The following is a 23,353-nucleotide window of genomic DNA, read 5'->3' on the forward strand; positions in this document are numbered from 1 at the left end:
TTTGGAGTTAAAAAATACCGAAACATTTGACTTTCTTTCTAAAGTCATTTTGTATATGAGTGTGGAGACACATTTTAATACAATATAAAGTTATCTACATAGTCTTGTCGACATGTCTATAAGTTAGACTAAAAAAGCAAATCATTTCGTCTATATAAACATACATACACAAGCACACACACACGACTTAAGAAATTTTGTGGTGAATGAGAAAGTCAACATTAATGGAGAAAGTCACAAGAAGAACTATCTCCTCCTCCTCCTTCTTTTTGTGCTTCTTTATCTTCTCTTCAAGCATTCTTTTTCTCGCCGGAAAATCAGCAGCAAAAGTTTCTTATGACGGTGACAATGATGATAACGTGACGGCTTTGTTCATCTTCGGGGACTCTTTCTTGGATGCAGGAAACAACAATTATATAAATACCACTACACTTGACCAAGCCAATTTTCCACCTTATGGTCAAACATTCTTTGGCCTCCCCACCGGGAGATTCTCCGACGGTCGTCTCATCTCCGATTTCATTGGTGAGATATACATATTCTCCCTCCATTTTAGTATGTAATATGTTTTAGAGAAAGTTTAGTGTTTCAAAATGTAATTTAAAAAAAAAAAGATTTATTAAAAATGTGACCAATTTTATTAGTTTTGAAATATTTTCAGTTTATATTTTAATGATAATACTTATTAAAGCGAATGTCTTAATTTTTGGGTTCTCACTCAAAACAAAGGGCACACTTTTAATAAAGAATGAGATTTATATATATTATAAAGTTACTATTATATTACCTCGTGGCCTATTTAAATATATTATATTGACAAAAATGTACGTTAATGATAGCGGAATATGCGAAGTTGCCGTTAATTCCGCCGTTTTTGGAACCGGGAGATAGTCAAAAGAAGCTTTGCGGCGTCAACTTTGCATCCGCTGGAGCTGGTGCTCTTGTTGAAACGTTCCAAGGTTCGGTACGTATATTAGCTTTTCATCTTTATTTTATTTTGAAATTATTTGAAATTTTCAAATAGTTTTGAATTATACCTTTGCATTAAGTAGTTTTGTGTATCCCTTATATATTAATTGAAAAACATTACAACATTTTTTTGTAACCACGTGTTATCACTAGAATGATTCTTAGAGAAATATGTTGGTCCATCTAAATATATAATAAATTTTTTTATTAAACTAACCATAAACACATTATTAATATGCTTCATTATTTTCTTATATAAAATTATAGAATTGTCTAATGTGTCTAAAATATATATGACAATTAATGATTTTGAATAATAAAGATTTGATAAAAATAAGTGTATCTTATCTTAAATTTGTTTAATTTGTAACTATTAAAATAAACTAAACAATCATATTAACCACATAATAAAAATTTAGATTTTTCTGTATATGTTATATTTTGAATTTTTAAGAACGAGTATAAGTTACTAAAACTGTTAAAAATCTAACATTCAAATTTTGTAATCCATGGTTTAAAATTTTTGTTATGACATGATACAAATGATTACAAAATCATATAAGTCGAAAGTCTCATTTAATAAGTATTAATATTAAAAGATATATAAATATATATATATATTAATATTAAAAGATATATAAATATATATATCATTTTAAATTAAACTATATGTCATATAAAAATACGTAAATGTTTTAATTTTGAAATTTAGTTTGAACAAATATTTTTTGGTAATATATATATATCATTTTCTTTTATTTTTTAAAAAATATTATAAATTACTTACACTATTAATTCCAAAATAAAATTTTGTTATCAGTAATTTAAAGTTTTTGATATAATAAAAAAACATATGAGTAGAAAGCATCATTTAATAGATATTAATATCAAAATATACTATATATATGTTGCTATCATTTAAATTTAATTATATATTATATCAAATAGAAAAAAAAATATTTTTTTGGATTATAAAATTTATTTATATGTTCGCACCAATTTAATTATATAAGTAATAGTTATTGACTTTTTAATTATTCAATATATATTTATTATTTTATAATATGTTAAAAACACATAATACATAAAATAATTTATATATATAATGTTCATCCCGTGTAAGGCGCATGTCTTAACCTAGTATATATAATATATGTATATCTTTTTTTTGCAAAAGAATGTCAGATGAATTAATATGAACCTCCATAGACCAACTCAATGGAATAGAAGATTTCCATGAAGAAAATTTGTCATGAAGGTTCAGATTCAATATTGTCATCTTCCAACACAAATTCAACATATGTATATCTTCTATTTGTCGTACACACAAGGCACATGGAAGTTTATATGATTGCTTGATCCAAAAATTTGATTGAAGTTAATTTTTTTATATTATAGATTACAATAGTACTATTATATAAAATATTAGAATACTAATTAGATGGTTCCATATGGGTGCGCGTTTGAGTTTTGACCCGGTTATTGTGGCTAAATTAGTTGAACAATAGTCTTAAAATGGATTCTTTTGTCCCACCTACGATTTGTTTTGTAGTTGAACATGCTTTATTTAGCTATGTAATAAGGTTCCATTATTATATTATAAAATATGTATTACTCACTTACTTATTTGGGACAACTAAATTTTATAATCTAAGGTCGGTGAGATGTATTATTCTATGTCAATCAACGTAATGACCAATTCTTAATAATTATTGCAAGGTGATAAGTTTGAGAACACAATTGGATCACTATAAGAAAGTGGAGAGATTGTGGAGGATAAAGTTTGGTAAAGAAGAAAGCAAGAAGAGAATCTCAAGAGCTGTCTATTTGATAAGCATTGGGTCTAATGACTACTCAAGCCCTTTCTTGACCAATCAATCTCTCTCCTTCTCGATGTCTCAACATGTTGACATTGTCATTGGTAACTTGACTACATTCATCCATGTAAGTTCATCATCATCATTATTATCATATAAATCGAAGACTGGTTCATTTGCATTCATTTGATATGGTTTTGTAATAGGAAATATACAAAATTGGAGGACGGAAGTTCGGGTTCTTGAATGTGCCGGATTTGGGTTGTTTTCCGGCTTTACGGATACTAAAACAGAAGAATGATTCTTGCTTGAGAGATGCTTCAATACTGGCAAGCATACATAACAAAGCTCTTTCAAATCTCTTGTTTAAGATGCAAAGACAAGTCAAGGGCTTCAAGTTCTCTCTCTTTGACATGAACAAAAGTCTTAAACTCAGAATGGATCATCCTTCTAAATTTGGTAACTGCGTTCTCTGTGAATTTTGTTGGGCTTTTTAATTTAGGGTTCGTAGTGAATTTCATTAAATGGCCCTTAAAAAACATGCCTTCATATTTTTTTTTTTTTTGACTGAACATATGCCTTCATATGTTTTGAATGAAAGGGTTTAAAGAAGGGGAAGAAGCATGTTGTGGAACAGGGAAATGGAGAGGAGTTTTCAGCTGTGGAGGGAAGAGAATTGTGAAGGAATACAAATTATGTGAGAATCCTGATGATTATATTTTTTGGGATTCACTTCATCTCACCCAAAATGCTTACAAGCAATTTGCAAATCTAATTTGGAATGGTGGGCACATGTCAGATTCTCTAGTGGTTGGCCCATACAATATCAATAGGTTATTTCAGATTTCTTGATTGAATGTATGTCACTAATATACATGGATATGTTTTGTTCATTTGTTGCTAACCTTTTTTTGTCCATCACTGGTTTAAGTTTCAAAGTAATTTACTTTAAAAAAAAAGTAATTTACTTTGGTGGTGGGGTTTTCACCTTTAAAACCCCAGTTCTCGGTTACAGTTTACTTTAACAAAACTCTTTTTATCTCCGTAAATTTTACATTACATTTTAAATTTAAATACGCTTTCTTTCATTTCCATAAGTTTTACACTACATTTAAATTATTTTATTTATGGAAGTATTTATTCTACTTTTAACGTGAATGGCTATAACTTTTACGAGTATGAATTATAAATCTACCAAATGGTAATTATAAAATTTTATTTTAAATTAGTAGTTGTCTGTATTTTATAATTTAATTAGAAGTATGTAATTTTTAATTTTATGTCAAAGTTTTTCTTTTTAGTTTTAGGTATGTTTTTGGACTTTTTCTGAGTTTATTTGATAGGAAATTTTGTACATATATATATATATCAAAAGGTCAATGATAAAATTAGTTTATGTCTTAATGATATTAATTAATAATTTCTAAAACAGGTTTTATATAATAAAATAACCATAAACCAGAACCTGAAATAATAGTAGAAAAGAAAACTGATAAACACCGACACTTGAGATAGATGATGGGGAAAACGGTTTATTCATGCCCACACTATGAATGCGGAGAAAATATATACCTAAACTATATTAACGTGGCAAAACATTTTTAAACTAAATAAGAATTTAAATTGCATACCTAAACTCATAATAAATAGTTAAAACATGCCTCGTGACTTACACATGTTAGTCCATTCTAAAATGTATTGATTTATTTTTTTAAATTATTATATTTTAGTTCTTATCATTTTATTTGTTTGTAAAGTGCTTCAAATAATTAAAATCATAAAATTGGTTTTATTTATAATTTCAAAATTGGAAATAAATTTTAACATATTGTGATATATAAAATAAAAATAATTTTTTAATAAAATAAAATAGATTTAATAATATAAATATATTATTATTATTATTTCATATTAAAATATTTGATACAAAATTTGTTTTAATCAATAGAAAAAAACATAAAAACAGTATCATTATTTAAAGCCTAATTTAATCTCACTAAAGTTCTTAAATTTTATAAAATAAATTTCTATATTTTCTTAGGTTATTTTAATTGAAAATGTTATATGTGCTTGCGTGATATATATATATATATATAATATAAATAAAATAAAAAAATTTTAATTTTTGTTTGTAGTTATCAAAACCAATGTTAATTACGCTAGGCGTCACGCGTGCGCTTGACCCTAACCTAGCGCCGAATCAATTATTCGGTAATTATACGAGGATTAATCAGGGAATAGTTTTGTAAACTTTTTGTGTATTATAAATATTACTAGCCATTAACCAGCCACTATTATTATTTTTATTAAGTAAGGGTAATATTATTAAAGTTACCTACTGTAAATTCAAATTTCTAAACTCAAATTTCTAAAGACTATTTTTAGTTATGTTGATTAAAATTTGAATGACTATATTTTTAAAGAAAATCTTATATAAATATAAATTAGTGGGTGTTCTTGTAAATATTACATATGAGTAAGATTATTTATAATTAATGCTCATGTTTTAATAAGGTAGATAATATACTTTAATAACTAAATTAATTAATATTTTTATATGATAATTATCTAAATTTCTGCTAAATAATTAAATTTAGGATTTAAATTTAATTAAAATCTGGTCAAAATATATAATTGTACTTTTCAAATCTTTATATATAAAGTTGGGTTTGCTTTCCTCCTTGGCTGTCCACATAGGCGGTCACGTCACTAGTTCGAGTCTTAAAAAGCTGACACGTGTCCCATCATTTTAAAACGCCATGTTTCTTTAAGTCTAGGTGAGCTTTGGTTTATGTGGGCTTTGTTCTTGAACGGCCCAGTCTCCAGCATCTCTAACGCGCTTCGATCCATTTTTAGGGCTCTTCCCATGTGGCCATCGTCGCACCCACCATCCGGCTCCGCTTTTCTCAAATCCCACCACCATTGAGCTTGTCTTCTTCCTCTACACCTTATAATCTTGAATTCTGAAACTGGAAAAAGAAACAAATATGAGTATAAACAAACCAAAAAAATGATTCGGAAATATAGAGAAGAAGATTACAGAGAGGTGATAAACTAGAGTGGTGACAACGAGTACGGCACAAGCTTCAACAGTGACAAAGAAGAAGATGAGATAGAAAGAAGACGAGATTCATTAAATAAAACAGAGAAAAAATAAACAAATCAGCAGACAGAGAAGAAATGTAGAGAAGAGAAAGACGAAAAGAGAAACGTGATATGAGAAAATAGAGATCTGAATCTGAAAAAAATATGAAGAAAACAAGTTTCTAGATCGTTTCTCATTGCACAGAAAAGGACAAAAGAGAGAGGTTGAGATTGATTCTCCACCGTTAGATTGAAATTTAATCAATGACTATTATTAAATCTGACACAATCCTTGCCATTTGTTATCAATCATTTGAATATAAAGTCTAAGGTTAAAATTTTATAATTTATACATTTAAATTATAAAATTATTTTCATGGAGAATAAAGTTTATGGTTAAGTTTATAGTTTAAAGATTAAGAGTTTGTTTAAAACTAAGGATATAAAGTTGCGTTAATAATTGTGTGTATAATAGATATAACTTAGGATACTTAATAGAAAGGTTCAGAGATTTGTATTTTTATTATGCAAATGTAATACATGCATTAATATTTATGTGAAGATTCTAATTTTCCAATGTTATTTTCAGATTCTTGAGAGTACTATATATTTTGAGATTTCAATTATTACAAGCGAAAATTTTTTTTTAGTATTTTTTCCAATGTTCCAATTTGTATAGTCAACTCACCTTTGCTTAGATGCTGTTTTGATTTGTTTTGAACTCTTTTTTTTTGTTTATATAGTTCATATAGTGTTCTTAATGCTTTTACTTAAGATATATAATCTAATTGCCAGACATAAAGAGCATAGCAAAATTTTGAATCTTCTATTCTTGAATATTTTAAAAAAATTAAACATAGAGAACATAACCAATCTTCTCATATAAAAGCTTTGGGATCAGTAACTAAATCTAATTGGTCAAATATGCCACATCGGTAAGCAAAACTCTTAACACCCAATTTTTTCCTCTATAACTTTCGAGATGTCCCATCAAAATCACTTAAAATGGTGCAAATGTTCAAGGCATAAAGTTGTAAGCAAAAAGAACCGGTGAATATACACACTTTCTACAATTTTAATTTTAAAAGATATGCTAAAAAAATTCATATGAACCCCACTCAACAAGTTCTTATATTTAATCGTCTCTTTATTAGCCAGTCCGTTTACGTTTTCAAATAGTACTTAAATTATTCGTCTACACAAAAATATACACACATTGCATTTCTCAATAAACAATATTTTCTCACATACATTATAGAATTCTTAATGGTAACTAAATATGTGACTTTCAAAAGTGTTGCGGCTGTTCTAATAATAACTTCCTCATTTTAAACAAATCGCAACATCATCAAACGACTAAATACAAAATCACCACACCATTGGAAAACTACTACGAATAAAATTATCTTATATCATAATTCTAATTACTATTTTTGGGTCAAAACACTAAGTGTTAACGTAAAATTAGTTTTAAACAAAAAGATAAACACTATTCAACATAATAAAATAGTTTTTATTATAACTTCCCGCCTGTAGGGCCGGCCGACCCTAGTTAAAAATATAAATACGATAAATTTTATTATTTTAGTTATTTAAGGCATATTAAGAAAATAGAATTATAAGGACTAAACTACAAAAAGAAAAAATAAAAAAGTAGTCCAAGTCATCATATAACCGCCTATAGGTATGTTTTAGCTATGTACTTTGAGTTTAGGTATCTAATTCATATTTTTTTTTTAGTTTAAGAATAATTTGGCATGTTAATATAGTTAGGGTAATTATTTTTTCCGCCTTCGTAGTGTGGGCATGAATAAGCCGTTTTGGGACACTACCTCAGACTCATAAACAAGTGAAGGGTCGAATCCTTCTTGATGTTGTAGACTTGTAGTCGGCTAGGGTACGGCCGTCTTTGAGAATCCAGCCATATATAAAACAAGATTAAATATCTGTGTTTCCGTGTTAGGTATTATTATTTGGTTCTCCGGCGAGTCTTTGAGAATCCAGCCATAATTCAAGATTAAATGCCAAGGCTGTTATGGGTACGTTTGCTCCATCCAATATGTAATTCTTGTAGTACCTTGATTTTTTTTTTTTTGAGCAACACAGTACCTTGAATCTTAGAGTTAGATAGTCTGTTGTTTATCAAATTATCTGATCTATTGTGATACATGCTCAAGTATCTCTAGTGTCTACCAATAAAATCTATTAAGTAAATAGCTAAAATATTTATCTAAACTTATTATGCATTATAGTAAAAATATGCTAAATTAACTGGTGATATTATCACAACATCAATAATGAAAGATTCAGTTCTTCTTCTACAATTTTTGGAGAGGCTTTCTTAGACTACCAAAAGCTTTGTATTCTCGCATCTGATAGAAAATACTAAATTGACTTTTAACTCTACACATTTCTCTAAATTTTACATGGTTTTGATATTTTTTTGTGGGCTGGATGAAGAAGATCAAGGTGGTTGTAGTATTGAAGTACCTAAATTCAAACTGTTGTTCTTTTTTTTTGTCATCACATGGTCACAACAGGGTCACACATGACACACCCACTACTTTACTAACCGAAAAAACTAGCTTAGACTGGGTAAGAAACCCATTAGAGCATAGTAGAAAGACTAAACAACTTGTCATCACTACCTCAAGAGCAGAAACCATTGCCTCTCTAAATAGTGCATTACATAGATGCCAAACTCTCTCATTTCCGGAACTGTTTTGAAGCCATGACAGGGTGACTTACCATGACATATGACTGATATTTAATGATTTTCCAAAGTCACAATTTGGGCAATGAGAATAGCTCCTCTATTTGCAAGTTTGCAACTGCTTCTTCATACTCCAAATACCACTCTAAAAATGCGTAACCTTGTTAATCTCATAACTCATAAGCATAGAACTGAAAGGCACCCCATGAGTTCTTCCGTCTCCAAAGCAAGTGGTTATAATCACGTAAGAAATACCCTGACTATAACCTCATAAACTGGAAAAATAACAAGTCACGATTCTAAAACTTCTCATCAAATTTTTATTCCCCCGCTCTGTACATTAGTCTTTCTTCGTGGATGGGACTGTTGTGTATGACCTGGTTACAGTATGGAAGACCCAATACTCATCCGGCTTTGACATTGTAGTGAAAGCACACATGTCATACAAATGTTTCCCTTTTATCATCCGTTATGTAATAGCCAGCTAATAGTGCCTTTGGTTTTTTTTTTACGTTATCTATATTATTTTAAAATTGGGCCCTATTATTTATTTATTCGTTCTATGACCCGACGATCTTTAAAAAACGTCCGTTGGGTCAGTTTCAATACAGTCTCCATGTTTTTTTCTTTGTCAGCCACTCCGAATAGTGTGATCTCTATTCTATGGTCCGACGATGTTGTAGTCGGCTAGGGTATGACCGTCAGTTAACCAGATTGAACATTTTTACCAAAATTATAATATTGAAATACTCTTGATTCATTAATATTTTTAGCAAAAACTAATCAATTTAAATTTGTGGTATTTAATTAATTTGTTTTTTCAATATACATGGTAACTAATAGTCAAATACGTGTCTAATATTTTTCATGGGTTTCAATTGATGACCACCATAGAAACTAAGAAACCGTAGGAATAATAAGGAAATTACTTTATAAATAACTATAAGAAGAAAATAGAATATGATCAAAAAGAAAATTGAGAAGAAATAATGTATTGGAACAATTGAACAAATCCCCTATATATTAATAGAGAAACATTAAAAAAGTTATAACATGCAGTTTCTACTAATTAAAAAAATGTCCGGCTGAGTTGTCACGTAATTAGAATGCTAATTTTGCTTACGTGACGGTTTGAGAATCAATTGAAAATTTTGTTAGTCCAAAATTAAATTGCTAGTGAATGTTATATTATATAGTATGTCTATTATGGATAATTCATTTACAAATTGAAATTATTATATATTATTTCCTTAAATAAAACCTACGGAATAACCTAATGTGATTAAGATATATATGACAATTAATGATTTATTTAATAAAGATTTGCTAACAATCTTTATACTTTATATCATTTTTGTTTAATTATTTATTATTAAAATAAATTACACAATTACATTAATCATATAATAAAAATTTAGATTTTTTTGTGTATGTTGTATTTTGAATTTTTCAAAACGAATATAAATTACTAAAACTGTTAAAAGTCTCACATAAACTTTGTGATCAAGGTTTAAATTTTTTTCTATAATAAGATACAATGATTATAAAATCATATGAATAAATAATTTTATTTTAGTAGGTGTTTATGTTAATTATATATATATATATCATATTTCACATCCTTTAAATTAAAATACAATATGAAAATGCATACTTATATTTTGATATCTAAGTTGAACATATATTGAAAAGTTAATATTATAATTTTAAATTCTTCATTATTTTTTAAAATGATTATAAATTATTGAAACCACTAAACATTCCGAATTAAAAAAATCGTTGGTGTAAATTTTTGTTACATGAATATGCAAATAATCATAAAATCATATGAGTAGAAACCTCATTTAATAAATATCCATATTAACAATATACTATATATTTGTATTAATATCATTTAAGTTTAATTATATATCATATATGATAGATAAAATTGATTGTTTTGATTTATTTATCCTAAAATGATTGCGAATAACAAAATCGGTCCTTTGATTTATATGCGAACGCCAATTTATTATATAATAGTAATTGATTTCTTAGTTATTTAATATATAATTATTATTTTATTATTTCATAATATGCAAAAAAACATGAAAAAAATAAATATAAAATATTTATTTTGCACAAGGCACAGATCTTAACCTAAGTATGTATCTCTTAAATAATTTTAAATCTTAAAAAATTTCTAAATCTGAGGCCAAAACAAAATAACAAAAGAAGAATAAACTCAAAAATCAATATTTATATCGAACAATAACCAAAATGAAAAAAAAAACGACACAAAAATGAGAAATATATTGAAGATATATAAGATTGACACGTGAACGTAAACTTCTCATAACCATAATTAACTTTTAAATTGCTAAATCATGATATAAAACCGAGCTGACATAGTTTCATTTTAACCAAATAGTAGGCTTGAGATACTTCTGTCTAAACGTTAGGTTCTTATGCGATAAGTAATTTTTTGACCTAAAATATTTTTTAAAATAAGATCAGCTCATCAGTAAACAAATTATGTAATCAACAAAAAAGTTTTTAAAAATTTTTAAGAGCCAAAAACATTAATTTGATCAAGAATATAAATTTTATGTTTCTATACGATATTCTTTAAATAATTTTCATATAAATTTATCCTGCGCATCTTGTCCTAGTTAGTAGAGTAAATGATAAAAAAAAAAAGTTGAACACAAGTAGTAATATATCGGACACTTCCAACTGTACTACAAAGGTTTATAACATATAGTTATATTTGCACCATATGTACGATATACATCTCAATCTATCGTTAACATATGGGACCAGGACATATAAACCATGCTTATAATTTCATATGTGCTCGTGGATAGTGTCACTCAAACAAATATAGTTTTTAATGTGTAAATAGAGCAGACGAGGTTCTTCACTCAAAACAAAAGTTTTATCTGTATATTATATAATTTATGACTTTATAAAAACTGTATTACCATATTAGATATCTTTTTTGAAAAATTTAAAATTCGAACATGGTTAGTTTTGATATTTATTTTCGAGTTATTCTTGGGTTCACCAATCAATATGATTTCATTATTTCAAATTCGATATCTTTTAAAAAAAGAAACAAAATATTGTCAAGTTTAAAAAGTAAAAAAAAATAGTCCTTACAGAAAAAAGAATTAAAATATTTCTTTTTAAGGTCGTCATCCTAATTCTTAAATCTTAAATCCTAAACCCTTGGGTATTTTGGATAAATCCTAAACTCTAAATAAAAAACACTAAACACTAAAACCCTAAACCTTAAGCCCTTGAGTGTTTTAGTGCTTAGTAATTTTGATTTAGAGTTTAGGGTTTACCCAAAAGTTTAGGGTTTAGGATTTAAGGTTTAGTATTTTGCTGACGACGTTAAAATTATTATTTTTTTATAATTACTACTATTTTTTTACCTTTTAATTTAAAAAACATAATATAATTTGACAATAGTTTGTTTCATTTTTAAAAGATATCTAATATATGATATAACAAAATTCTATTGGTTGGTGAACTTATATGTTCACCATAAGCGGTGAACCCAAAAATAAGTCTTTATTTTCAAGCATACATTGTTAACCTAAACATATTTATTGTGTGAATCAACTGAATTTTTTTCTTAATCACAATGATTGGTCTCCGATAGGCCCGGGACGGATCCGGTATCCGGGCAATTTTAAGATATCCGGATCCGAATCCTTATTCGATGAATCCATAATTTTACTATCTTTATCTCGATCTGGGGTTCGCGGATATCCAGGTGTCGGATATCCTTCTAAAAATTATAATATCCGGTGGATATCCGGATCCGGATTTGGATCCTTAAAATAAATAAAAAATAATATTAATATATATAAAATATTAACAATAATTTAAAAATAAAAAAATATATAATGTTTTAATTATGTCTATGTATAATATTACAAAATTTACATAAAATTTATATATACTATTATAAAAATGAAAATATATGAAATAAAATTAGTTTTTATATATAGATATTACTATTTTTGAAATAGTTATTAATAAAATTTACGGATCCAGATATCCGGACTAAAAAATCAAAATATCCGGATCCGGATTCGGCTTTGAGAATCCAATATTTTACTATCCGGATCCGGATATCCGGATTTTTGGATCGAATCCGGATCGAATATCCGATCAAATCCGGATCTCGGATAAAAGTTCCAGGCCTAGTCTCCAATGCGTACGTGCTGTAGTAATCTTTTATTTTTAGAAGACGTGTAGTTATCAATCATTTGTTTTTTTTTTTCACAGAATTTTCCTCTTGGTTCTACATGATAAAACTTTGAAATATCTGATTATTACTTGTTCCACAAGATTACTGATTTACAGTTTCCTATTGTACCTGAAGACTAGCGACCAAACGTGAACCACAGTCCAATTTTGCGGCACGATGTTATCTGCTCGCCTTAATACATGTTACAAGAAAAATCGGGTATAGGTTCAAATCTTGCATAAGAGGCTAAATAAAAGTGTAAGAACGATTTAAAAGTGGATTTAAAGTATAAAATAGAAGAGAAAACATAATTTTTTTTAAAAAATATTTGGTAATTTTCATATGAGACAATGATGTTGCAGGGCTCTAGAGAGCAACTCTCAACATTCCAAACACCTTGTTAAAGAATTTATATGCGTACTGCAGGTTCATCCGATATATGAAGAAATAAAATGATTCTCCTAATTTTCAGGTAAACATTATGTACATTTATCTCCATATTTATTATTACAATATGAATAAGCCATCTATTAAAGAAGAGTAACGTTAAAACTATCCTTTGATAGTTTCACACTAATTATCACGAACATGGAAAGTAATGTTGGTATGAATTATAAGTTTTATCTTACAAATAAGTTGATATTGTTGTCGGTAGAGATTCCTTTTTTTTTGTCAACGTCGGTAGAGATTCCTCAAAGATGGATTCATCTTTGCAGCATATCCTCATTGATGGTTTCAATTGTTGTTGTCATGTCATCGATGTAGAGGGGAAAATATTATCATCTAACTTGTCAAACATATACTCAATCAAAAAGGAAAAATAAAACTAAAGATTATTATGGCCACATTATTCAGATAACGGAACCATATTTTAAACCCTTATATTTTTACAGCAATTTGGAATTTATTTTTAGATTTTTGTTTCTTAACTCGTTTTTCTTTCTAGGTTAGATGGAATAGACAATGCATAGGCATTTAGAAAGTTATTGAACTTCTTTTGGCCAGCTTCATACTTTTCAAAGTCGTGCATTTGAAAATTATACTTGAGAAAAACAATTTGATCACAGTTACTTTTTCCAAAAAAATAAAAAAAATAAAGGAAAAACGTATATATACAAAAATAGCAAACTGTGGAATAGAAGAGTTTCGAAAACGTATATAAATCAAAGCTGTCACATACAGAAAACATATCAAATACTTTTGTATCCCTAATAAATTATGGAAAGCTCTCGACTATTTTCAACCATCTTGTTCCTCTACACAATTATCTTATCGATAAGCTCAATCAACTGCAAAGAGAATAATAACAATCTCATCACAAACCAAGCTGCTTTGTTCGTGTTCGGAGATTCTCTGTTCGATGTCGGAAACAACAACTATATCAATACTACCACCCGATCCAATTTCTTTCCCTATGGTCAAACCTTTTTCAAGGTTCCTACTGGAAGGGTTTCTGACGGACGTTTGATTACCGATTTCATCGGTAACAATTAAAAAAAAAACATAAATATACTTTTACTAATTTAATTTCTAGCTAGTATATTTTTAACACAATTTTTTTAACAGCTGAGAAGGCATGGTTACCGTTGATCCCACCAAATCTACAACCAGGCAACAGTAACAGTCAGTTGACCTACGGAGTTAACTTTGCTTCTGCTGGTGCTGGAGCTTTGGTAGAAACCTTTCCCGGAATGGTAAATATCATTAATTTTTACTATTCCATTTTATTTGAAAATATATCACTTTAGTATTTTGTTCTTTCTTTTATATTAACTAAAATGATATATTCAGCTTTTTTTTGTTAATTTTGTTTTAATATTTTTCACGCAAATAATAGCTAAAAAATCAGTCTTTACAAAAACTAAAATTTTGATTTTCTTTATGTATTGCATAATTTTATATTGATCACTAATTAGGAATATATATGACTAAATATTTGTTATAAAGAAGTTAAGTTGAAATTTAAAAAAAAAACATATATTTTTTTAACGTCTGATTAATTATGTTATTACAACTATGAAAAATATTACATAGATGATTTTATAGCCGATAATTTTACCATCACATGAGAATGCACGTCTGAGTGCATCCACTCTGAGCCGCCCTACGAGATCCAAAATAATATTTATTCTGAAACAAAAAATATATTATTAACTTTAAATTGAAATAGAAAGGGTAGACATAAGGTTTGACTAAACTCTCTCTTTTTGTATTAAAAATTCTAGGTGATAGATTTGGGAACACAGTTAAATAGCTTCAGGAACGTGGAAAGGAGCTTGAGATCTGCACTAGGAGATGCAGAGGCCAAAAAGATTTTCTCAAGAGCAGTTTATATGTTTAGTATCGGAAGCAACGATTTATTTTTTCCCTTGGTGGCAAACTCTTCACTTTTCCAATCCAATACCAAAGAGAGATTCGTTGATTTTGTTATTGGTAACACGACATCCGTGCTCGAGGTAAAACAAAAACCGAAAAACTGATCTCAAGTTTATTAGCTTTTTGGTCTATACAACAAGAGATATATGTTTTGTTTCACAGGAAGTGTATAAAATGGGAGGAAGGAAGTTTGGATTCTTGAATATGGGAGCATACGAGTGTGCACCACCCTCGTTGCTCTTGGACCCAACAAACATAGGATCTTGTTCCAAACCAGTCGCTGAGCTGATCAATTTGCACAATAAGAAGTTTCCGGATGCTTTAAACCGGCTACAACGTGAACTTTCCGGATTTAGATATGCTCTTCACGACTATCACACTTCTTTGTTGGATAGAATTAACAATCCTTCTAAATATGGTAACTAAAGCTACATGGTACTTACATTTATATAAGAGACTGATCTTTAGTAGACTTTTGAAAGCTTTGTGTTTTATTTGTTTGTTTGAAGGGTTTAAAGTCGGGCAGATGGGATGTTGTGGAAGCGGACCATTTAGAGGAATCAATACTTGTGGAGGCCGAATGGGACAAAGTTACGAATTATGCGAAAATGTTAACGATTACTTGTTTTTCGATTCATCACATTTGACAGAGAAGGCACATCAACAAATCGCAGAGCTGGTATGGAGTGGACCGCCTAACGTCACCAGACCGTACAATCTCAAAGCTTTATTTGAGCTTAACTAAATTACCGATGTATGTCTATGAAATAAAGATGAGATTGATATATATCTTATCTAAGCTTGTTTATAAGTAATATACTTTGTGTTTTGAATAATAATAATAGGGTGGATGGGTGATTAGTGATATAATATCTCTATAGCAAAAGTCTTTCATAGCTCACTTGATAACCTAGAGTTCGACACAACTTTTCCACGAAGCTAAAAAGAATTCTAGAGATTAAATACACTCTTTCACGCTTTCAATTTCATATGTTTGTGGGGTGGAATACAAGTTAGCTAAAAATCCTAGATTTCGAATCTTAAGTTGTTTCTTATTGATTTTTTTTTATATTTCCAATTGATTTTCCATATCAATTCAAATTTAAGTAATAAAATAATTTTTTGATCTTAAGAAAAAACTCAGTTGGTAGAGTACTTGTTTAGCAAGCGGAACATGTTGAGTTAACTCTCAATGAAAGGATATAGTTTACAAGTTTAATCTTCGCACGAGCGTTAGCAAATTAGATTCATTATCGAATTAGCAACCAGCTAAAATCTCTACAAACATAGTCTGTGGATTAAGAAGAAAAATATTACACTAGGTAGATGGAAGCATCAAGAATCTCAAACAATTAGAAAGTTGTTGGTCTTCAAAATCATTTCAATTATGTTCTCCTAAACAATTAGAATTGTTTTTTGTAAACAAACTTTTTTTTATTGATATGCATGGTTTCAAATTGTTCAAACAATGCATGGGCATTTAGAAAGTCTACTGAACTTATCTTGGTCAACTTCATACTTTTCCTTCTATAAGACAGCATGTGCATTTCACTAAAAAGTCCTGCATTTGAAAAGTATCTATGCTTGAGAAAAACAACTTGGACACAATATCATTTTTCCACATAACATTTTTCTAAAAAGAAAAAGAAAAAAATGGAATAGATCAACGTTTAGAAAACATATATATAACTGTCACAATACATATCGAATACTTTTGTATCCCTAATAAATTATGGAAAGCTCTCAACTATTTTTTATCATCATGTTCCTCTACACAATAGTCTTATCGATAATCTCAATCAACTGCACAGAGAAGAATAACAATCTCGTCACAAACCAAGCTGCTTTGTTCGTGTTCGGAGATTCTCTGTTCGATGCCGGAAACTACAAATACATCAATAATAATTCAGCTTTCCAATCAAATTTCTTTCCGTACGGTCAAACCACTTTCAAGTTTCCAACCGGAAGAGTCTCTGACGGACGTTTGATTACCGATTTCATAGGTAACAAAATATATATAAATTTATTTAGAGAAATTCTTGGGTTCACCCCCTAGGGTGAACCTCTAGATTCACCAACCAATAGTGTTTGAGTATTTGATATTTGATATCTTTTAAAAAAAGAAATAAAATTGAATATCCAAATTAGATTATATTTTAAAAATAAAATAATAAAAATACATAAAAATAGTTACAAAAAATAAATAAATTAATATTGTTAAATCTTCAGCAAAATACTAAACCCTATACCCTAAATCCTAAACCCTAAACGTTAAACCTTAAACTTTGGATAAACTCTAAACCGTTAGAAAATCTTAAACCCTAAATCATACATTAAAAACTAAATTTTACTAACACTAAACCCTAAATCCTAATCACTAAACCCTAAACCCTTGGGTAAACCCTAAACCCTTGGATAAACTCTGAACCCTTGGATAAATCATAAACTCTAGGGTTTAATTTTAAATATTTTTGATTTAGAGTTTATGATTTATCCAAGGGTTCAGGGTTTATCCAAGGGTTTAGGGTTTAGTGATTAGGGTTTAGGGTTTAGTGTTATTAAGATTTAGTTTTTAATGTATAATTTAGGGTTTAAAATTTTCCAATGGTTTACGGTTTATCCAAGATTTATGGTTTATAATTTAGGGTTTGGAGTTTAGGATTTAGGGTATAAGATTTAGTATTTTGCTAAAAGTTTATCAATATTTATTTTTTTTTTTTTGTAACTATTTTTATGTATTTTTATTGTTTTATTTTAAAAATATAATTTTATTTGGAAATTCAATTTTGTTTCCTTTTTTAAAAGATATCAAATATCAAATACTCAAACACTATTGGTTGGTGAACCTAGAGGTTCACCCTAGGGGGTGAACCCAAGAATTTCTCATTTATTTACTCATTTAAGATGTCAAAAAAAATTATTTACTCATTTACTTTCAATAAACGTGACAGCTGAGAACGCATGGTTACCACTGATCCCACCAAATCTACAACCAAGCAATAGTAACAATCAATTTACCTATGGAGCTAATTTTGCTTTTGGCGGTGCTGGAGCTTTGGTGGAAACCTTTCCAGGAATGGTAAATATCATCATCTTTCTACTATTTTATCTCTTTATTATATCTGGTTTAAATATTTTGTTGGGAAAAAAATCCAGAACAGTATTTTTTAGTTTATCATAAATTAAATATAGTATACATAGGAAAAAGTCCCCAAAACAAAATCTATTTTAAAAGAATAAAATTAAACTCAAATCTCACTCGCCTTTATTTGAAGATACTCTATTTTGTTCTTTTATATTAACTTAATATATATTTTTGTTGTGAGTCTCTTTTTAAAATTTTCGTGCAACTAATAACAAAAAATTAAAACTGGACAAAACATCCGGATTCGAAGAACCGAATCGAATCCGACCCAAAAAATTGTATCAAGTTCAAACCAAAACTGGTAATGTATTCGAAAAGGCCCAAAATATGAGTTTTAAAGAACCGATTCGAATCCGTCCCAAACCAAAATATTTTGGATATCCAAAAATATTTAAATGACAATCATATACTTAAATATATTATTTTTAGATTTAATATTAAAATATCTAAAATACTTAAAATTATATAAAAAAGCCAAAAGTAAATATTCAATAATATCTAAAAATATTCAAAACACTAGAATGTCTTATTTTCATCCAATATCCAAACCGAACTAATTTTATGCTAATTTTAGACATTTAGTTGTATATTGTTTTTACTTTTGGATTTTATGGATTTAAGTTATATTAGAATTTTAAATTTTTTTACATAATTTAAACAGATTCAGAAATCCTAAATCCGAAAAGAGACTTAAATTTTAGTCGAGAAAATTCAAAATCCGAAAAGACCCATTGCTTGTCTACGCTTGGGATAATCTTTTGATTTAAAATTCCAATATAACTTTACGAAAAGCTGACTTTAGAATTCCTTTATCTATTTTATATCAACCACTGATTATGAAGCAAACTAAATATATGTGAGAAAAAAGTTACAAGGAGATTTTAAAACAATATTTATCCTGAAACAGAAATTATATATTATAAAAAAATTATATTGAAATAAAGAGAACAGACATTATATATGTACAAATATTTTTACTAGCCACCAATGATATAGTTATTTGACTAGTAAACTCTCTCTTTTTTCTTTAATCGTTCAGGTGATAGATTTGGGAACACAGTTAAATAGCTTCAAGAACGTTGTCAGGAGCTTGAAATCTGCATTAGGAGATGCAGAGGCTAAGACGATTTTCTCAAGAGCTGTTTATCTGTTTAATATCGGAGGCAACGACTTAGTTTATCCCTTAGTTGCAAACTCTTCACTTTTTCAGTCCAATACCAAAGAAAAATTCGTTGATTTTGTTATTGGTAACACAACATCCGTGGTCGAGGTAAAAGTAAAACCGAAAACTGATCTCAAGTTTATTGAGGAAAGAATGTATATGTTTTGTTTCTCAGGAAGTGTATAAAATAGGAGGAAGAAAGTTTGGATTCTTGAATATTGGAGCATACGAGTGTGCACCAGTCATATCGATTTTAGACACAACAAACATAGGATCATGTTCCAAACCACTCGCTGAGCTGATATATTTGTACAACAAGAAGTTTCCGGATGCTTTACGGCGGCTACAACGTGAACTTTCCGGATTCAGATATGCCTTTCACGACTATCACACTTCTTTGTTGGAAAGAATCAACAATCCTTCTAAATACGGTAATTAAAGTTGCCTGGTAATTACATATATGTAAGAGATTGGTCTTAAGTAGCTTTTTGAAAGTTTTGTTTGTTTTGAAGGGTTTAAGGAAGGTAAGATGGGATGTTGTGGAAGTGGACCACTGAGAGGAATTAATACTTGTGGGAATCAAATGGGAAAAAGTTACGAATTATGCGAAAACGTTACCGATTACTTGTTTTTCGATGCCTCTCATTTGACAGAGAAGGCCCATCGACAAATCACAGAGCTGATATGGAGCGGACCGCCTAATGTCACTGGACCTTATAATCTTCAAGCTTTATTTGAACTTAATTGAAATCACCGATGTATGTCTATGAAAATAAAGATGAGATTGCTATATATGTCGTTTTTTTTGTGCACAAGCTTTATTTGAACTTAATTGCTATATATCTTGTCTAAGCTTGTTAAAAATATACTATGTTTCAAATAATATCAAGATTGATGAATGCTTTGTGATAATATCTCTATTATAAAAGGCTTCATAGCTCAGTTGGTTTAGTAAGCGGAATGTCTTGAATTTTACTTCCAGTGAAAACATATCTATCTATTATATTAAAAATGAAGTACAAAACAATACTTACTTATTTTTAAGTGATTTTTTACATATTTTTTATTTTTTTCAAACTAATTTTAACCACCTCATTTATTTTATTTTTCAAATAATCCAGCAGCATTTATTACAGAATTTACCTAGTTTAAATGTTTTATTACATCTTTTACATTATTTTTTACTCTTACTAACTATTTCATTAATTGTTTCTATCATAATAATTTAACAACATTTATTTTACGCTTTAACCATAATAATTATACAGATTTGAATAACCTCCCAGCCCTAGGACGGATACGATTGATCACGTCTTCCCGCCCTAGTGCGGACACAACCCACGACCGTCCTCCCCCGCCCTAGTGTGGGCACAACGTTGGTCTCTCCTCCCTGCCCTAGGGCGGGCATGATACCTTCGTCCGTTATCCTGATCAGGTCACTCCTTGTTTCGTCTCGATTAGACTCATAGCCGAAGTTTTACGACAAAAACGGAGATTTGTTTTTTCGTAAAAGTTTGGATTAATCGTATAAAACGATAACGGATGATTTCTTCGAAAGAAATCGTAAAAACGCTTAAGTCGAAATACGGTCTTTTCAAAATGCGACACGTGCCTACTTGTGATTTTAGACGAGGATAAGCCCAAGTCTTTATGTCGGTTTACTAAATTTTCGCTGGAAATAAATGGAAAAGAAGATAAATGTCAAGTTTCCAAAATAATCGTAAAGATAGAAAGAATAAGGAAGATTTCCGAGAAGGCATAAACTCAAATCGAGGACAGGAAGAGCAAGACGACCGGCCTTGAGGGATATATAAAGAGAGTCGAGACGAAGTGCAAGGGGTTTTTTTCTAAAGCATAACTTTTTTCAATCAGGTTTGTTAATTCATTTTTACACTATCGATTTTTTTGTGTGTGTTTTTACTGTATAAAACAATAAACCTTCACTTATTTGTAACTTTAGAAAATTAATATGGTAGTTATTAAATATTTTCAAATATACAGGCAGAATTTTACAGCAAAATTATTTATAGTTACAGAAAAAAAATTACAGTTTTAATTCTACAAAAAAATAAAATAAAGTTACAGCTCCTTCGATCAACTCCTAGGACTGAAAAAGATTGAATAGCATTATTACAGTTGATTAGTCAAGTTATATATATGTACGTCCGACAAAAAAGAAAGATACCATATTAAACGGATCAATAAATGTGATAAGATCCAAATCTTTTTAAATAGGACACTACATCAAATTCTCTGTGGAAAACTCTACCTGGGTTTGATTAGAGGAGAGATTATGCTTCTTCTTGTTTTTCGTTGTTAATATTTCGATCTACGATCGAATCTTCTCTTCCGTTTATCGGATTTTTTTTTCGGGTTAGCCGATTTTGTTTCTTCGCTGTGGCGATTTTGTTGTGCGTTTCAACCTAATCGGATTAGTTTCTTCATGTTCTGTTTCCGATTTAGGCTTGAAACTAATAAAGTTCCGATCTTTCTGATCGGGTTTGTTTAAGCTTCTTCTCTCGTTAAATATCCTATCCCGACTGTCTTTATTGGATTTTATTATTCTTGTTGGTCATCCTCAACCTTTGAATAGAGTTTCTGTTGTTGGATTGATCGCAACCAGAAGTGGCTACCGTACCGGCGACGCCGCAGTTGGCTTCCAGTCCGGCGAAACTCTAGCTGTTCCCATTGTGTGACACGTATCAAGCTCTTCAACCCAATGAAAAACGCGTGGAGGACATTCGTCTTTGGTGGGGGTATTGGATTTAGAAATTTGATATAATTTGAAAGAATTATGGTTTCCATTAAATTCTAGTGTTATTCAATTGTGTATTTTATCAATTCTTTTAAATTCTTGTGTTATTCAATTGTGTATTTTACCAATTCATTTAAATTCTAGTGTTATTCAATATTTGCTAGATTTAATAGGAATGTTATTTGAAAGGAATTTAATGGAAAATGTAATGTAAAATGCAAAGGATCAATTCCTTGCTTTTATGAAGGGATTTGTTATTTTTAGAACCAACTTGACCCCAGGGTAATCCACTACGTCTTTAGAAGACATATCACCTACACCAGCCCAATTCCATGTCTCTCCTCTTCCAAAACCGGAACCGAAAAACTGAACTAGAACCAAACCAAATGATTCGAAACCAAAACCAGACCGCCTCAAATGCCTGAATGATTTCTATATTTCTATATCTGAATAACCGAATCGGAAACGGAACCGAACCGAGAACCGAACGGTACCCGAGTATCCGAAAAAACAAGTTTCAACACTTTGATATAAAATAAAATGTCATCAGTTTCACTCAACCCGAATGCCCATGGCTAGTTCACCCAAAAAGATTCCTTTAGTAAAAAAAATCTATCTACAAAAAGTAAAATTTTCCCAAGTGTTTTATTTTGGTAAAAAAAATATCTAAGAGTTAACTACTAGTTGTGTATTTTTTTCGTTATCATTCATAGCGTTAGTATTACCATTTGAATTCCATCAAATTAATTTACATTCACTTAAATTCTATGGCAGAAGGTAAACATAAGAATTAGACAATTACATTAAAATCTCAAAAAATCATTTAAAATACTGCAAAAGTTATTACACGTGAATTCTTTCAAATTCTTGAGTTCAATACCACCCCCTTTGTTTAATTCATAATTATCTGTTGTAACTGGGCTTAAAATGGGTTGTTTATGTATGGGTTTGAGGTTGTTATCCATTTGTATCAATATGGGGCTTTGGTCCCACCAATATAAATATTAGACACAAAAAAAAAAAAAAAAAAAAAAAAGAGGTACTATCTAATTGTCTTGCGCAATCGGCAGCTGACAAAAAAAAATTGTC

The 23,353-nt window shown here is 29.2% G+C and overlaps 3 protein-coding genes and 1 long non-coding RNA gene across 4 annotated transcripts; 3 read left to right on the plus strand and 1 right to left on the minus strand.

Annotated features, from left to right (window-relative positions):
* The first annotated feature begins 93 nt into the window (after nucleotides 1-93).
* Nucleotides 94-3,679, plus strand: LOC106377317 (GDSL esterase/lipase 5). Its single transcript, XM_013817523.3, has 5 exons — nucleotides 94-525; nucleotides 840-964; nucleotides 2,689-2,913; nucleotides 2,993-3,245; nucleotides 3,388-3,679. The coding sequence occupies exons 1-5, from the start codon at nucleotides 207-209 to the stop codon at nucleotides 3,636-3,638; spliced, it is 1,173 nt and encodes a 390-aa protein (XP_013672977.1). The 5' UTR covers nucleotides 94-206; the 3' UTR covers nucleotides 3,639-3,679.
* Nucleotides 3,680-5,378: 1,699 nt separating this feature from the next.
* On the minus strand, nucleotides 5,379-9,279 carry LOC125583892. The gene is made up of 2 exons (XR_007320923.1): nucleotides 5,827-9,279; nucleotides 5,379-5,755 (listed from the first exon to the last, which is right to left on the minus strand). It is a non-coding gene; the product is annotated as an uncharacterized LOC125583892 (long non-coding RNA).
* Nucleotides 9,280-14,010: 4,731 nt separating this feature from the next.
* LOC106377318 (GDSL esterase/lipase 3-like) lies at nucleotides 14,011-15,991 on the plus strand. The gene is made up of 5 exons (XM_048751446.1): nucleotides 14,011-14,309; nucleotides 14,393-14,520; nucleotides 15,052-15,282; nucleotides 15,365-15,620; nucleotides 15,712-15,991. The coding sequence occupies exons 1-5, from the start codon at nucleotides 14,045-14,047 to the stop codon at nucleotides 15,945-15,947; spliced, it is 1,116 nt and encodes a 371-aa protein (XP_048607403.1). The 5' UTR covers nucleotides 14,011-14,044; the 3' UTR covers nucleotides 15,948-15,991.
* A 567-nt stretch (nucleotides 15,992-16,558) lies between these two features.
* Nucleotides 16,559-22,534, plus strand: LOC106375013 (GDSL esterase/lipase 3-like). The gene is made up of 5 exons (XM_013814915.3): nucleotides 16,559-17,205; nucleotides 18,154-18,281; nucleotides 19,387-19,617; nucleotides 19,685-19,940; nucleotides 20,022-22,534. The coding sequence occupies exons 1-5, from the start codon at nucleotides 16,935-16,937 to the stop codon at nucleotides 20,255-20,257; spliced, it is 1,122 nt and encodes a 373-aa protein (XP_013670369.1). The 5' UTR covers nucleotides 16,559-16,934; the 3' UTR covers nucleotides 20,258-22,534.
* The last annotated feature ends 819 nt before the right edge of the window (nucleotides 22,535-23,353 follow it).

This window comes from Brassica napus, chromosome C3, assembly GCF_020379485.1.
Source record: "Brassica napus cultivar Da-Ae chromosome C3, Da-Ae, whole genome shotgun sequence".
NCBI classification, from domain to species: domain Eukaryota; kingdom Viridiplantae; phylum Streptophyta; class Magnoliopsida; order Brassicales; family Brassicaceae; genus Brassica; species Brassica napus.

What these genes read in the sequence shown, in the direction of transcription:
- LOC106375013 (XM_013814915.3), top strand. Translation starts at nt 16,935, where the DNA reads ATGGAAAGCTCTCAACTATTTTTTATCATCATGTTCCTCTACACAATA. An exon ending in TTTGATTACCGATTTCATAG is followed by an intron (nt 17,206 to 18,153) that starts GTAACAAAATAT and finishes TAAACGTGACAG; the next exon opens with CTGAGAACGCATGGTTACCA. An exon ending in TGGAAACCTTTCCAGGAATG is followed by an intron (nt 18,282 to 19,386) that starts GTAAATATCATC and finishes TTAATCGTTCAG; the next exon opens with GTGATAGATTTGGGAACACA.
- LOC106377318 (XM_048751446.1), top strand. Translation starts at nt 14,045, where the DNA reads ATGGAAAGCTCTCGACTATTTTCAACCATCTTGTTCCTCTACACAATT. An exon ending in TAGAAACCTTTCCCGGAATG is followed by an intron (nt 14,521 to 15,051) that starts GTAAATATCATT and finishes TAAAAATTCTAG; the next exon opens with GTGATAGATTTGGGAACACA. An exon ending in ACACGACATCCGTGCTCGAG is followed by an intron (nt 15,283 to 15,364) that starts GTAAAACAAAAA and finishes TTTGTTTCACAG; the next exon opens with GAAGTGTATAAAATGGGAGG.
- LOC106377317 (XM_013817523.3), top strand. Translation starts at nt 207, where the DNA reads ATGAGAAAGTCAACATTAATGGAGAAAGTCACAAGAAGAACTATCTCC. An exon ending in TTGAAACGTTCCAAGGTTCG is followed by an intron (nt 965 to 2,688) that starts GTACGTATATTA and finishes AATTATTGCAAG; the next exon opens with GTGATAAGTTTGAGAACACA. An exon ending in GGATCATCCTTCTAAATTTG is followed by an intron (nt 3,246 to 3,387) that starts GTAACTGCGTTC and finishes TTTGAATGAAAG; the next exon opens with GGTTTAAAGAAGGGGAAGAA.